Source organism: Schistocerca americana, chromosome 5, assembly GCF_021461395.2.
Source record: "Schistocerca americana isolate TAMUIC-IGC-003095 chromosome 5, iqSchAmer2.1, whole genome shotgun sequence".
Classification (NCBI taxonomy): Eukaryota; Metazoa; Arthropoda; class Insecta; order Orthoptera; family Acrididae; genus Schistocerca; species Schistocerca americana.
This window is the reverse complement of record NC_060123.1, coordinates 434,783,778-434,798,885: the sequence shown is the minus strand read 5'-3', so window position 1 is coordinate 434,798,885 and position 15,108 is coordinate 434,783,778. Positions and strand designations below refer to the sequence as shown.

General features: G+C 44.9%; 1 protein-coding gene across 1 annotated transcript in view; it reads right to left on the bottom strand.

Annotated features, from left to right (window-relative positions):
- LOC124616415 (protein Wnt-2) overlaps window positions 1-15,108 on the bottom strand; it is an 82,860-nt gene that overhangs the window by 61,326 nt on the left and 6,426 nt on the right. The window contains exon 2 of the mRNA XM_047144721.1: window positions 13,834-14,174. Coding sequence (XP_047000677.1) covers window positions 13,834-14,174 — 341 coding nt within the window. The remainder of the gene's footprint in view (window positions 1-13,833; window positions 14,175-15,108) is intronic.

The window sequence follows — 15,108 nt, the reverse complement described above, 5'->3', positions numbered from 1 at the left end:
TAGGAGACGAGGTACCGGCGGAAGTAAAGCGGTGAGGACGGATCGTGACTCGTGCTTGGGTAGCTTTGTCGGTAGAATACTAGACCGCTAAACGCCAAGTTTCCGAGTTCGGGTCTCGGTCCTGCACAAAATTTCAATCTGTCAGCAAGTTCCATATGAGCGCACACTCCGCTACAGAGTGAAAATTTCGTTCTGAAAACATCCCACAGGCTGTGGCTAAGCCATGTCTCTACAATATCCTTTCTACCAAGGGTGCTAGTCTTGAACGTTCGGCAGGAGAGCTCCTGTGAAGTTTAGTAGGTAGAGGTGAGATACCAGTGAGAGTAAAGCCGCGAGGCCGGGTGGTGAGTGTATTCGGCTAGCTCAGTCGGTAGAGCACTTGCTCGCGAAAGGCAAAAGTCGCGAGTTCAAGTCTCGGTCTGGCACACAGTTTTAATCTGCCATGATGTTCAATACCACCGCACACTCCGCTACAGACTGAAAATTTCTTTCTGAGGACGAACCGTCGTCCACCTCGGACGCTGAGTGGTCAGCGCGTTGGCTTGGTAAGCGAAGCGACCCGGTCCTCGGTTCCCAGTCGGGTAGCAGATTTTCTCCGCTCGGGGACTGGGTGTTGTGTCTTTCTCACATTCGTGTAGTCATAATTGACATTACGCTGTTGAGATTGCTGAATGGGTACGGCCCAAAAGCCAGTAAATTGGGAAAAAATACACGAAGTGCTGCGGGAAACTTTTTTCTCCACGACAACAGCCCAGCTCATTCTGAACAGAACACTATCACACATGCTGATGATGCTTTGGGCTGTCAAATTTTGCCTTACTCCCCATTTTCTCATGAGATGGCAGCCATTTATTTCATTCACTTTTCTCGAAGTCAGAAGTCTTTACTTCGAAGATCTTTCTGGAGATGATTTTCGAAAGAGAACATTTCCTAGTCAAAATGCAGACAAGCCAAAAGGTTTCGCATTGAATAGCTGAATACGTAAAAAAGGACTAACAGCATCAAGTTTCATAGACGCGGATTGATGGTTCCGAGGTAAAACTGTGTGATTACTCGTATGAAAGATAGTCACCAGTTTAGTTATTCGACGATTCCTCAGCAAGGGTAACTGCTCATGTTAATCGAAACAGAATCGACAGAAATGCTCTGGACCAAAGGGCACCGCTTCCATCGTACTTGCAGGGTTGAACAACAATATTGGAACTGTTGTTAGATTTCAGAGCTGCAAGCTGCAGAATTGGGTTGGAAGAGCAACATACACTGGGTAATAGTTTCTGAACATGGAAAACCTGGCACTAAGTGTCTATACGGGATATTCGGAAATTCCCGTTACAAACCTCTAGGACTTTCAGGTCGGAGTGAGCACACAATATTTTGAATTCGAACCCACGTATGGAAACGTATTGTTTCTGTGCTACAGCCGTTTGAAAGCATATAGGTTTGCAACAGGGAAGTAATGTGGGGTTGGGCAATGTCTTTTGACTTCCATCCTACCTCTCTGACATGGTTCGTGCCTCATGCACAAGTGTGTGAGTTTTAGAGCGACATGGTTGAGTACACATTTGCGGAGTACTTCGACATGATCCTTCTGTGTAGCGGAACTCACGGTAATGGAAGAGCTGCTCGACGCCTTTATCACGAGCGTTATGCAGAACATCCGACTCCATCGCATACGGTTTTGTCCATAATTATGCGACGGCCTCGAGAAAGAGATACCTTCACCGTCAGCAGGCGTGACTGTGGTGCTCCAGGGAGACACTGCACACCGAAACTGTAAGGGGTCTACTGCATTACGTTGAAGAGAACGAGTCATGGTTGCATCAGCAGTTGCGCATGCAATGGGTGTTGCTCCCAGCTCCAACTGGCACGATGTGTTTGACCAACAATTACATCCATACCACCTCTAACACCCCATACCACCTCTAACACTCACAGACAAGTGGATGAGGCTCGAACCAGCTGGGAGAGGTAAGTTAGACTTCAAATGACATCAACCATGACTACCCTTTTGCAAACACACCTAGCAAACATATTTTCAAACGCCTGTAGCACGGAAACGATGCGCTTTCGGACATGCCTTCCTATTCGAAAAAATTACATATTCACTTCCCTCTGCAAGTCTTAGATGTTTGTTATTGGAATTTTCGAACATCCCGTATTCTTATGCATTTTACAAGAACAGTCTGCCGTAGGAAGAAAGCCGGAAACTTCGTTCCTCCATGGGATGATATTCGATAAGGTACCGTCTTTACTTGCTGAGTTAGCTGATGACCTTCAGTATTAATTCATAGGCACAGCACTAGGGAATGGGCGACTTAGATGGCCACTGGAATCCTGTCCGAGTAATGGCGGTTGAGCACAGCATACTTAAACAAATTTGTGAAGTACCTGAGTCCACTATTTCCTTTGAATTCGATAGAAATCAGAGGAATAAGCGCGCCAGGGTTCTCTTATACAAGTAGAGATCACCTGAAAACTGCAGCGTGGGTTATGGCGGTGGGCTGATAACCTCTGAAGTTGATGATCTGCAGCCTGGGAGCGGCGTGGATTTTTACGGACTGACAGCAAGGCATTATGGAAATTTCATCAATCCCTATGGGAAACAGACTGAACCGTGATTACTATAATACTGTAATTCTAGAGGCACAGTACGGACTTAGCTGTCCAAAGATATGCTAGCAAATCTCGTGTGGTTTTGTCTACCGAAACACCCTGCTGTTCATCTTACTTGAATTAGATAAACCAGCAAACATTCCAGAGGTGCCGGGCGTGGAATCGAACACCTCATTGCGTCGCCCCCTTCCCCGGTTACAATCTCCAATGCCTTAAACAACGCAATACCCCGTTCCGAGCCTGTCTCTAAATCTAAAGCTCACGCATGTACTGCACCTTCTTGTGACTTTTACCAACTCTCAAACGTCGTAACACGGAAGTCGTTATTCACCTCCGACTTTTATAACTCGGCTTCCATTCTTCGCGAGGATAAACCTTCGGGAATCCATTTAAGCGACACTCACGGACAAGAAGGCTTAAAATACTGCTGTGATTGTAACCTTCAGAACATTGGGACAGCCTTGTTAATGTCATCTCGGAGCCCTAGTATCATACGACAGACACACAGTAATATACGACACTAGGTCATAGCAACACGGCGCTGTGGCCGCCCGCACCTTGTTTTAAGCACCACGCACGGCAGCCCCATGATTAATGGCTATCCCACTTCAGACACGTAACACGGGCAGCATGAGATCTGTCTCGCGCACGGGCCCCTGATGCTTACACGCGTATGTAACACACCTACCCGCCGTCTGTACAAGCACCGATAATATCGGGCCTTCTCACCTGCTTTTTAGCCCCGCACATCCATATAAACGTGCGCCGCACCGTGACGTCATGTTCAACACCTTTCATAGAGGAACTTTACAGAATGGCCCTCTTCAAGTTTCTCCCCACTTATACAGGATATAAACGGTAACTTCTTACAACTCACATTTAGTCCGAAATGACTTTGTATCATAGGACAGCGATTTAGAGAAATCAAGCGGTAGTGTTACAGTTTATGGAAAGAGCACTGGAAAAATTAAAAATATGATTGGGCAAGGGAAACATGTTATTCGACAGCTTAACCTAACAATTTTGAGTAATAAGGTCAGGAACAAATCGAAAAAGATTATATAAAAACAACAGTAGAAAGAATATAATCAGATATTTTGGAAAAAACAAAAAAAAAAAAAGATCAACTGCTAGCCATGGAGACGAAGTGCTGGAGTTTCAAGGTAAGACCACTTCAGATATGAAGAAAGCAAAAAAGTGGTGGAAGTGGTAGGGAATACAACCGCAGCTGTTAAGAGGAAAAGGTTGTGATTTGGAAATCTACTATGAATGGATGTTAATAGATGGCCAAAGCGGTATGGAGATTCACCCAAGAGGGAAAAAGGATATTAAATCAACCGCTTAGAAGATGGATGACAGATGTAAAGGAGAAGATGGATGACGGATGTAAAGGAAGCTATGGACTCCAGGAATCTCCAAAAGAGGTGCTAGGTGGAGGCTGAGAAGCGAGAATTGCCATTAACTGTAAATGGCCTTTCTATGTATATGTTTGACTGAACTTCATGCAACAGCGTTAATACTCCCTAGGTGGGAAAGTACAGCTGTGATACTATGTGTAGAAAGCTTCTACTTGAAATTCTGCAAAGTCTAGGCAGTACGAGCGCCATTGAGTGTGGGCGTGGACTGTTATGAATCATGACAATCTCGCAAGGGAAAGTCACAAACTTGACCTCATGTATTAAAGAGGAAAATGCACACATACAAGTGATCAGACACAGCAATCTATCCCGCGCGAAAATTTGGATAATAATTCTGTTACGACCTTTTGAAACTACAACTTCTAACTTAAGCGCGCATCAATTGCTCATCACTCGCTCCGCCCTACAGCAGCCGCTCAGTGCCGAGCGTAAAGTACTGTACAGTGGAATGAGTAACAGGTTTGTGAAATATTGTTTTGACGTTGGCAACAAACTTCGTTCATTGTGTCGTAGTGCGCGGTTTCTAACCTGTATTCAGTACCAGAGATTTATTTGCTCGACAATTTTTATGTTGCGATTTACGAACGCAGTGTAAATGAGTGAAACTAATGAGTGTTTCATTAAGGAGGTAGAATAGCGCTAATTAATTATTAACATTAATGTTTTGTGTTATTTCCTGTATCCTTTAAAGCCGACCCTGTTAAAGTACATTGAAGGAGATGCGCTATTCTACAACGTGCTTGGCATGATCAAATTGTATATCGAAATTCATTAACTTCATTTCATAATAATCCTCCAGTTGTTTATTCATTTCTATTTGAGGCATATATAAATATGTGTGTGTGTGTGTGTGTGTGTGTGTGTGTGTGTGTGTGTGTATGGTTGACATTTTTCTGTAAAATAGCCTGTGTTATCGAACAAGATTGCAAAACAAGTAGAGCAGATGTGTCCCCCTTCCACGCCTCCTTCGTAGCCTTCGAAATCCCTCGAATAAGAGAGCCCGGGTTGTCACTCCAGTGTACGGTATTTTGTGCTCGGGCGTTAGACGGCTAAAGTAGGCCGGAGCGAGTGACAAATAAACAGTGCGCATGGAAGTTTTAATGCTGTACTTTCAGGTGTAACTGCGTACCATGAGAATTATGGCCCAAATTTTCGTGCCGGGTCGGTTTCTAGGGCTGATCTCTTGCATGTATTCTTCTTAAAGTATGAGGTCAAGACGGTGTTGTTTCATCGTGAGACTACGAATTCTCAGACCGACGACTCTGAATGGCGCGAAGCAGTTTCAAAGATGGCTGACAGTGCATTGCAGACGTTTCTGATGTTACCAAAACAGTGAAAGCTTCCAACAGCACAGCATTTGGTCTAAAATTAGAATTTATATGCTATTTAGTTAAATTTGAATTTTTGTTGCTTAAGGTTTTGTAATTATGAGTGAGTTCACTGCATAGATTGCTGTTCAGACGTCGTATTGACAAAACATAGCTGTGTTTTATCAAGGGACTCACTATGACTGCCAACAGTGAGAAACAAAATCACAATGGTGTGAAATGGCTCTGAGCACTATGGGACTTAACATCTGTGGTCATCAGTGCCCTAGAACTTAGAACTACCTAAACCTAACTAACCTGAGGACATCACACACATCCATGCCCGAGGCAGGATTCGAACCTGCGAGCGTAGTCACAATGGTGTGATTCAGACACTGTGGTATTATTTATTTTGATAGCTATTTCAACTTTCAACTCACTATTGTAAACGAGAAAGCAACAAACAAGAGTAGATGTGAACAACGTCGAGCAAAGCCTCTAGATTTGAAAGTGGGAGGATAAACCTGGGAAGCAAGGCCAAATAAATCTGTGCAGAATTAGAGTCAGTTTGGACACAAATCAAGAAATTTTTACCAGATTTCCTGCAGAAATGGAGTTAAGAGGTTATGGGGTTCAATAGAGCAAAGAACACAGAAAAATGATACAAAATTATAAAAGACTCTGTAATTCTTGAATTTCAGTAGAGGGATAGTGTCATCCAGTGCTGAACGTGAAAGAAAAAGAAACGTTGCACTGTTTTACTTACAGAAATGGATATGTATAAAATAAAATATTCTATTTCTAGTTTATCATAATCATAATTTTTTGGTTATCATATCCATCATCTGAGCACACTTACTTTGTGTAGACCGCATGATGAGACTATGGTTCAAATGGCTCTGAGCACTATGGGACTTAACAGCAATGGTCATCAGTCCCCTAGAACTTAGAACTACTTAAACCGAACTAACCTAAGGACATAACACAACACCCAGTGAGGAGACTATGTCTGGAGCCATTGCGTAGTACCGAAAGATACCCAGGATCACCAGCTATCATTTGATATTACGCAGTGGCTCCGAGCACTGCCTTCTCATGTTGTCTGGGCAAATTATTTATGGTCAGATGACGGTTATGGTAACTGAAACTGGTCAGCACCAACAGAAATTTTAAAAACGTGATTTAACTTCATGCTATTATTGTTATCTGTCTTAATTTATGTTGTTTTTGTAGTCTTCAGTCCCAGGATTGGTTTCATGCAGCTGTCAACGTTACTCTATCCTGAGCAAGACACTTTATCTCCGAATAACTACTGCAACCCACATCCTTCTGAATCTGGTTACTGTATTCATCTCTTGGGCTCCCTCTACGATTTACACCCCTCCCCCCCCCCCCCCCCAAATACTTCCCTTGAGTACTAAACTGGTGATCCCGTGATGTGTCAGAATGTGTCCTGCTAACCGATCCCTTCTTCTAGTCATATTGCCCCACAAATATGTTTTCTCCCCACCTGTATTCAGTACCTCCGCGTTAGCTACGTGGTCTACTCCTCTAATGTTCAGCATTCTTCTGTTGCACCACATTTCAAAAGTTTCTATTCTCTTCCTGCCTGAACTATTTAGCAGCCATGTTTCACTTGCATAAACGGCTACGCTCCATACAAATACTTTCAGAAAATTCTTCGTGACACTTAAATCTATATTCGATGTTAACAAATTTCTCTTCAGAAATGTTTTTCTAGCCATTTCCAGTGTACGTTTTGTATCCTCTCCACTTCGGCCATCATCGGTTACCTTGCCGCACAAATAACAAAACTCATGCACTAGTTCGAGAGTCTCGTTTCCTAATGTAATTCCGTCAGCATCACCTGATCTAATCCGACACTGCCCGTTCTGTTCAACTGCTCTATCTAGTCCTATGCTGTCTCTGACAGAATTACAATGTCAGTGTCAAACATCTAGGTTTTTATTTCTTTTCCGTGAACTTTAATTCCTACTCGTCATTTTTCTTTGGTTTTCTTTACTCCTTGCTCAATACACGAGTACATCATTGCTCAACGAATTAATATCAATACAGAAACAAAGTAAATGGCATGAAGTTTATGTGAGTGGAAGTTCTAGGAAATTAAACTAATAAAAGGAACTGGAATGAAACAAGCTTATTAAGAAGTGAAAAAGAGGGAGGAAAATTTAAAAAAATAGGGAAGAAAATAATAAATGCAGGGAGCCAAGAGGATAAACATTTGGAAGTAAGTTATTGGAAAATGAAATGGAAAACTTGGACGAGAAAGAAAGTAGAACATATCTCATCTTGGCAAGGAAAGTGACACAAATCAATAAACGGCAATCTTTAGTTTTTGTCACTGTGAAGTCTGTGTTGGATGCATGCCTGAAGGTACAAACATGCTTACGACAATTACAGTGAAACGTCCCCTTAGAAAAATTTATGAATTACTGTGCTGGTAAACCTCTTACATTATTTGCTTTTCAAACAGCTGAGCAAAACTGAACGTACTCAAACATTCACTAAAGTGACACACAATACTTTTAGCGCAACGCAATCTGACTTTCAGTCCATTTCTCTCCCCACATCCACCACTGCTGGCGGCTCACCTCCAACTGCGCAACGCTACGCGCTGTTCACATCCAGCTGCCCAACACTAGAATGGCAGACAACAATGTAAACTAGCCACAGACTGCACACAGCACAGCCAGTGATTTTCATACAGAGCGCTACGTAACGCTGCCAATAAGAAAACATAAACAGCTTACTTACAACAGCTGTTGTAAATGTTACGAAATTTCTTGCGTAGCAATTTACAAAGCAAGAAATGGAAGTTCATATCGAATCCCTTTTCTCGGTGAAAACTATTCCTACATCATATAATACTATTTACTACTCTATGTCTTCGTAAAATGTGTTGCTTAAATTGTACCTATGTTCCTTGATAAACTGTATTGATTTTCATGAATTACAATTTTGCGTTTTGTATTTTTCTAATACAACAATTTCAACATTTTACCAATTTTTATTCTGACTTAAGCACTAATTTTGTCTGATGGAGGTTCGAATTCAGAAAAACAAACAAAACACCTTGAAAGACTAGAGATAGAACATTCATATAAAGAGGACATGCACATTAGTATGATTTGTAAAAATGATTAGCGTCTGAAGCATGTCGGCCCGCGGCGCAACAGCGCCTTCCAAAAAAATGTGTTTGCGGCTTTCGTTGTCGTTATAAACCTAAGGTAATGGATCATTGCGACTTGAGCACACGTTCAGGATGCCCCGCAGACGCATGTGCGAACAGTACAGTGAAATCAGTGAGTTTGAAAGACGGTGCATTATTGGCATGAGAGAATGTGACATATACATCTGGTAAATTGCTGCTCGTGTGGGACGAAGTGTTTCGGCAGTGAAACGGTTGCGTGCCGAATGGTTCACGTAAGGCGTAGAACACGACGAGATGGGTCAGATCGCACTACCCAGAATACTCCCCGAGAAGAAGGACAGCCCTCCTCGGCTCTAGTGGAACAGTGTAACACACCGTACACCATCATGAGTGACAGTCCGTCGCCGTTTATTACGGCATGGGTTATGTGCGGGTCATCCATTTTTCCACTTACCTTTGACGAATGTACCGAGACATGCCAGACGGCAGTGGTGTATGGAACGACATCATTGGGGAGAGGAATGACATCAGATAGTGTTTTCGGGGGAATCCAGGTTCTCTTTGAAATTTTCGCCGCAGACAGGGGGAGCGACATCACAGTGACTGCACTCACACAAGACAAACAGCGCTAACTTAAGGCCTCATGGTGTGGGGCGTTATTGAGTACAACAATAAATCACAGTTAGTGCGTGTCCAGGGTACTGTGACTGGTGTGAGTTACATCCTGCGACCTGTAGCCGTACCCTTTCTGCACAACACCCCAGATGCCATTTTTCAGCAAGACAATGCACAACAACAAGTTACTCCACGAGTACGTCCCTTGTTGGTGTCACAATATATGAGCCTTTTGCGCTGGCCCTCCATATCACCAAACTTGTCGCCAGTCGAAAATGTGTAGGATACGGTGAAACGACGGGTACAGCGCTGTGACCAAATGTCAACCACAAATGAAATTTGGAACTATGCAGCACAAATGGCTATACTACAGGACGCCATTGCCCTTATACACGTCGATGCCATCTGGCATGGAACAAGTTATCAAGGCCTGTGGCGGACCCTTTGCCTACTAGGCAACAGGACACGTAGTCAACTGAGGTGACTGAAATGCTAGTCATTTCTGCAGAAGATACCCACACACATCAAAAAAAGGTTTTGCATCACCCCGGTTCGCAGAACTCCTGAAGACAGACGTTGACTGTGGATATTGTTTCACAGACACAGTCTCTTTGACTGCTACGAGGTGTTACTAAACCCGCCCAAAGATGTAAACAACCATGCACGAGCAGCGCTTATTATACGGAGGGGGCCCGACTTCCGATCAGCTCCACTCATTCCACCAGGAAGGAGGTACACGACTAGTGTTGTCTGTAGTTCAACAATTCCTAGACGGTCAATACCGCGATTCGATCGCGGCCGCACTGTTATTTTCTCCCAGGAAGGGCACTCAAAAAGGGAAGTGTCCAGGCGTCTCGGAATGAACGAAAGCGATGTTGTTCGGACATGGAGGAGATACAGAGAGACATGAACTGTCTCTAACATGCCTCGTTGCGGCCGCCCAAGGGCTACTACTGCAGTGGATGACCGCTACCTACGGTTGGTTGTGGGGGAAGAGACCAAACAGCGAGGTCATCGGTCTCATCGGAGTAGGGCAGGACAGGGAAGGAAGTCGGCCGTGCCCTTTCAGAAGAACCATCCCGGCATTTGCCTGGAGCGATTTAGGGAAATCACGGAAAACCTAAATCAGGATGGCTGGGCGCGGGATTGAACCGTCGTCCTCCCGAATGCGAGTCCAGTGTGCTAACCACTGCGCCACCTCGCTCGGTCCGCTACCTACGGATTGTGGCACGGAGGAACCCATATAGCAACGTCGCTATGTTGAATAATGTTTTTCCTGCAGCCACAGGACGTGTTACGATTTCAAACTCTGCGCAATAGGCTGCTTGATGCGCAACTTCATTCCCGACATCCAAAATCAAATGGTTCAAACGACTCTGAGCACTATGGGACTTAATATCTGAGGTCATCAGTCCCCTAGAACTTAGAACTACTTAAACGTAACTAACCTAAGGGCATCACACACATACATGCCAGAGGCAGGATTCGAACCTCCCACCGTAGCAGTCGCGCGATTCCGGACTGAAGTGCCTAGAACTGCTCGGCCACCGCGGCCAGCGGCGACGTCCAAGGCGAGGTCTATTTTTGCAACCACGACACCATGTAGCGCGGTTCAGGTGGGCCGAACAACATGCCGAATGGACCGCTCAGGATTGGCATCACGTTCTCTTCACCGATCAGTGTCGGATATGCCTTCAACCAGAATATCGTCGGAGGTGTGTTTGGAGGCAACCTTGTCAGGCTGAACGTCTCAGACACACTGTGCAGAGAGTGCAAGTTGGAGGTTCCCTGCTGTTTTGGGGTGGCATTATGTGGGGCCGACGTACGCCACTGGTGGTTATGGAAGGCGCCGTGACGGCTGTACGGTACGTGAATGCCATCCTCCGACCGATAGTGCAACCATATCGGCAGCATATTGGCGAGGCATTCGTCTTCTAGTCGACAATTAGCGCCCCCATTGTGCACATCTTGTGCAGTACTTCCTTCATGATAACATCGCTCGACTAGAGTGGCCAGCATGTTTTCCAGACATGAACCCTATCGAACATGCCTGGGATATATTGAAAAGGGCTGTTTATGGACGACTTGACCCACCAACCACTCTGAGGGATCTACGCCGAATCTCCGTTGAGGAGTGGGACAATCAGGACCAACAGTACCTTGATGAAATTGTCGATGGTATGCCACAACGAATACAGGCTTGCATCAATGCAAGAGGACGTGCTGCTGGTATTAGAGGTACCGATGTGTGTGCAGCAATGTGGACCACCACCTCCGAAGGTCTCGCTGTATGGTAGTACAACATGCAATGTGTGGTTTCCATGAGCAGTAAAAAGGGCGGAAGTGATGTTTATGTTGATCTCTATTCCAATTTTCTGTAATGGTTCCGGAACTCTCGGAACCGAGGTGATGCAAAACTGTTTTTGATGTGTGTAATACACTTGTACTTTGAATATGAACATCCTATCTCTGGTCGTTCAATGTTGTCTGCTTTTCTTAAGCTCGTATTTCATATTTCTAATCCCAACATTCTGGTATTCGGTAATATAATAATTGAGGCCCTGTTAATAATTTCTATGGGTTGCCTAATGTATTTGACGATGTTTACAGTTTGTCTCACACTGATCTGTGAGAGGAGCTTGGCGCTAGGAATTTTCTTTATTTATGGGCGAGGGCAGCAGTCTTGCTAGCAGCCATAATGGCTTCCCATTTCCCATCCTTTTTATAATCGCCAGGATAGCACGTGGTGGCGTTTGAAAGTTCATTAGTGGCCAAAGTTTCTCCTGCTCTCAGTTCCCCAACCTGCCTTACCAACCTTGTAACTGCTATTTCTGCTCGATTTTAACGTCGCGAGGTCGCCTCCCTGTGAGATTCCGGCCCTCTGATTGGCCAGTTCAGGTGCGCGCCCGTTTTTCGCGGGTGGGCGCCAACCACCCTCTGCGGGTGGGTAGTGGACAAAGGGGCAGTAAGTCAGTTCTAGTGTAACCGTGCCTGCGAATGGAGGTGCTGCTTCCAGGAGTGAAGTTTCGGAAAGCGTGAGCGCCGACGTGCACTGTAGCTTCGCGCCCTGCTGCCCAGAAGGAACCTTATAGGTCATTTTACTGATGTGCGTTCCTTAAATTACGGTTTACGCAATTTTTACGGGTTATAAGACTGTAGGTTTTCCTTGTACAGTTGGGCATAATGTGCACGATGTGTTGGTTAGTCACAGTAGCTTGCAGTTCGGCATTAAAGTTTATACTTTCATGCTCACTTTTCCGCATCGTGTGGCAGTAGCTCTTTCAGTTCTCCCGTGCAAAATTTGACTCAGAATTTATGTCTTCCTAGCTTGAAAACTTGTGCCCTTTGTCCTACGCCACGTGGTCAGTGTTGGCGCCCCTGCATGTTCGTTAACGTAGTCTTACCGCGAGCCAAAGTTATTTAGTATCGCCTGTATGAATAGTTTCGCGTCTGGCTCGTTTTATTCATTTGGTACAGGAGGCTACCTAGCGATTCACCCCCAGTAGCATCTTTCTTAGTCTTAGGTTGATTCATGGTGGTGGTCGTTGTATGCCTGCAACTCCGTCCTTTAGTAAATTGAACTCCATTTGATAATTACGGCGATCGTTGCTTGCTTTCCTCCTGATGCCGTGGCTTATTACGAACGTACGTTGGGGGCAGGCTGCTGAACTCAATTCTTTCTTCCTCCACCTCCATCCCTTTCATTACGTGAAGTCACCCTTGTTTGTTACAGTAGAATAATGCAGAACTATAACGGTTGCTATAAGGTAGTGCAGGTCTCGGACCTTTAATGATAGGATAAAGACTCAATATCGCGAGCCTGGCAGGACCATTGCTCGCATGGTACCGATAATAGTAATAATAATTTTCAATTATCCCGCAGTGATAAACTGGGAAGTGTTCACGGCTCAGTGTGAGCACGTGAGTACTAAATCCACTTCATGTGGTGGAAGTAGTGGCCTCTGCTTTACCTTGCCGGCCGGTGTGGCCGTGCGGTTCTAGGCGCTTCAGTCTGGAACCGCGCAACCGCTACGGTCGCAGGTTCGAATCCTGCCTCGGGCACGGATGTGTGTGATGTCCTTAGGTTAGTTAGGTTTAAGTAGTTCTAAGTTCTAGGGGTCTGATGACCACAGATGTTGAATCCCATAGTGCTCAGAGCCATTTCAACCATTCACTTTACCTTGCTGGTTTAGAAAAAATATCAAAACTACAGCGCCTACAGCAAGGAACAGTAACTAGTGCAATAAAGCGAGCCACAGCTTTTGATATATATTATTGGGGCGGAAAAGTGGCAGAAGAATTTGCATGAGGTGTCAAGGGGATATAGGAATAACAAAAAAGTTTTTAGAAAGTCAAGAAAAATGAGACAACTCAAAGAATTATTTAATATTACGTGACAAGAGCTCACATTCGATTAGTTCATTATAATGGACTTTACTGCCAAAATTACTTTTAATGGACTAATTTGTATGTTCAAAATGGTTCAAATGGCTCTTAGCACTATGGGACTTAACAGCTGTGGTCATCAGTCCCCTAGAACTTAGAACTACTTAAACCTAACTAACCTGAGGACATCACACACATCCATGCCCGAGGCAGCATTCGAACCTGCGACCGTAGCAGTCAATTTTTATGTCGATTGAGTTGTGTCAGTGTTGTTGCTGGGGTGCGATGTTAGAAGAGAATAAGGGGTAAGTGTGAGGCTGACCTTGCGACCGGCGCGGTTGTTGTGCAGGTTCATGAGGCTGCGCGCGTCGCCCTCGACCTCTCGCGCGTCCAGGAAGCGTCGCGCGAGGCGCGTGGCGAAGCGCACGTCGGCGCTGCAGCCGCCCCACGACCAGCCGGCGGGCGGCGCGCGCGGCCGCCGGGGGTCGCAGCCGCAGGCGGACACGTTGCCGCGCGCGCACGCCGCCGCCACCGACCACGCGGCGCCCGCGCTCGCCGCCGCGTACGTGTACGCCGCCTCCCGGCTGCCTGCAACCACAACAACAACACCACGCGTAAACAACCACTGCTGCAGTACACACTCACGTAGACAACTGCAGCTCACTGAAAGATGTATTAGTAACCGTGACTCAGTTTCTTTTTAAAAAAATACCCTTATTAGGTCACTTTCTTGTCTCTATACTAGCATGGCATTAGTGCTAAATAAATCAAATATGCAGAAATCATTTTACAATTTTACATTCTTCATTTTTTAAAATACGCGTTGAAAGAACTGCTCCAGACCTGCAAAACAGAAAACCAATAAAGTAATTTCTAGGTTGAAGAAACACAATAGGAAAGACACAGCAAATTATAGAGGAATAAGCCTACTACATGCACGACATAAAATTTATGGGAAAATTCTTAATCCCAATAATCTCAGAACGACTATCAGACTTCAGAAACAGATATATAAAGATGAAAGAACAGATATCATCAGTGACCATGCAGCTATCTTGGAATGAAACGATATTGAAATCAAGACTCTAACCTGTCGACAGGCGTTGATATACATCAACGGGGACAGTTGAAAATGTGTGTCCCGACCGGGACTCGAACCCCGGATCTCCTGCTTACACGTCAGACGCTCTATCCATCCTTTTTTTTATACAAATGAATAAAGGAAAGCCGTTCCTCTTCGGCTACATAAACAGAATGATAGGAAGTCGTCCCGTTACGACATAAGGATGCTCCATACTATAGCCCGCTGCGAATCTTTCGATGACTGTCGTCTCGAGCTGTGTTGTTTTCGTTGTTGTTCAATCTCATAAAAAAAAAGGAAATTGTAAAGGTGTGCTATGGTTGTCTTCTCATGTCATCGATAATCCAGCTGCGTGGCGGATTATGGAATGCGCTCCAAAGAAAATTAGAAAAATATTGCTTGTGTTTAGGGTTCTTGACGATCGCACAATGTCGTTCGTTGAGGTAATACCAAAAATCGGGTACTGCCTCTTCGCCATTACCGAATTGGTAGTGAACAGCAAGGCCGCTAATCCAC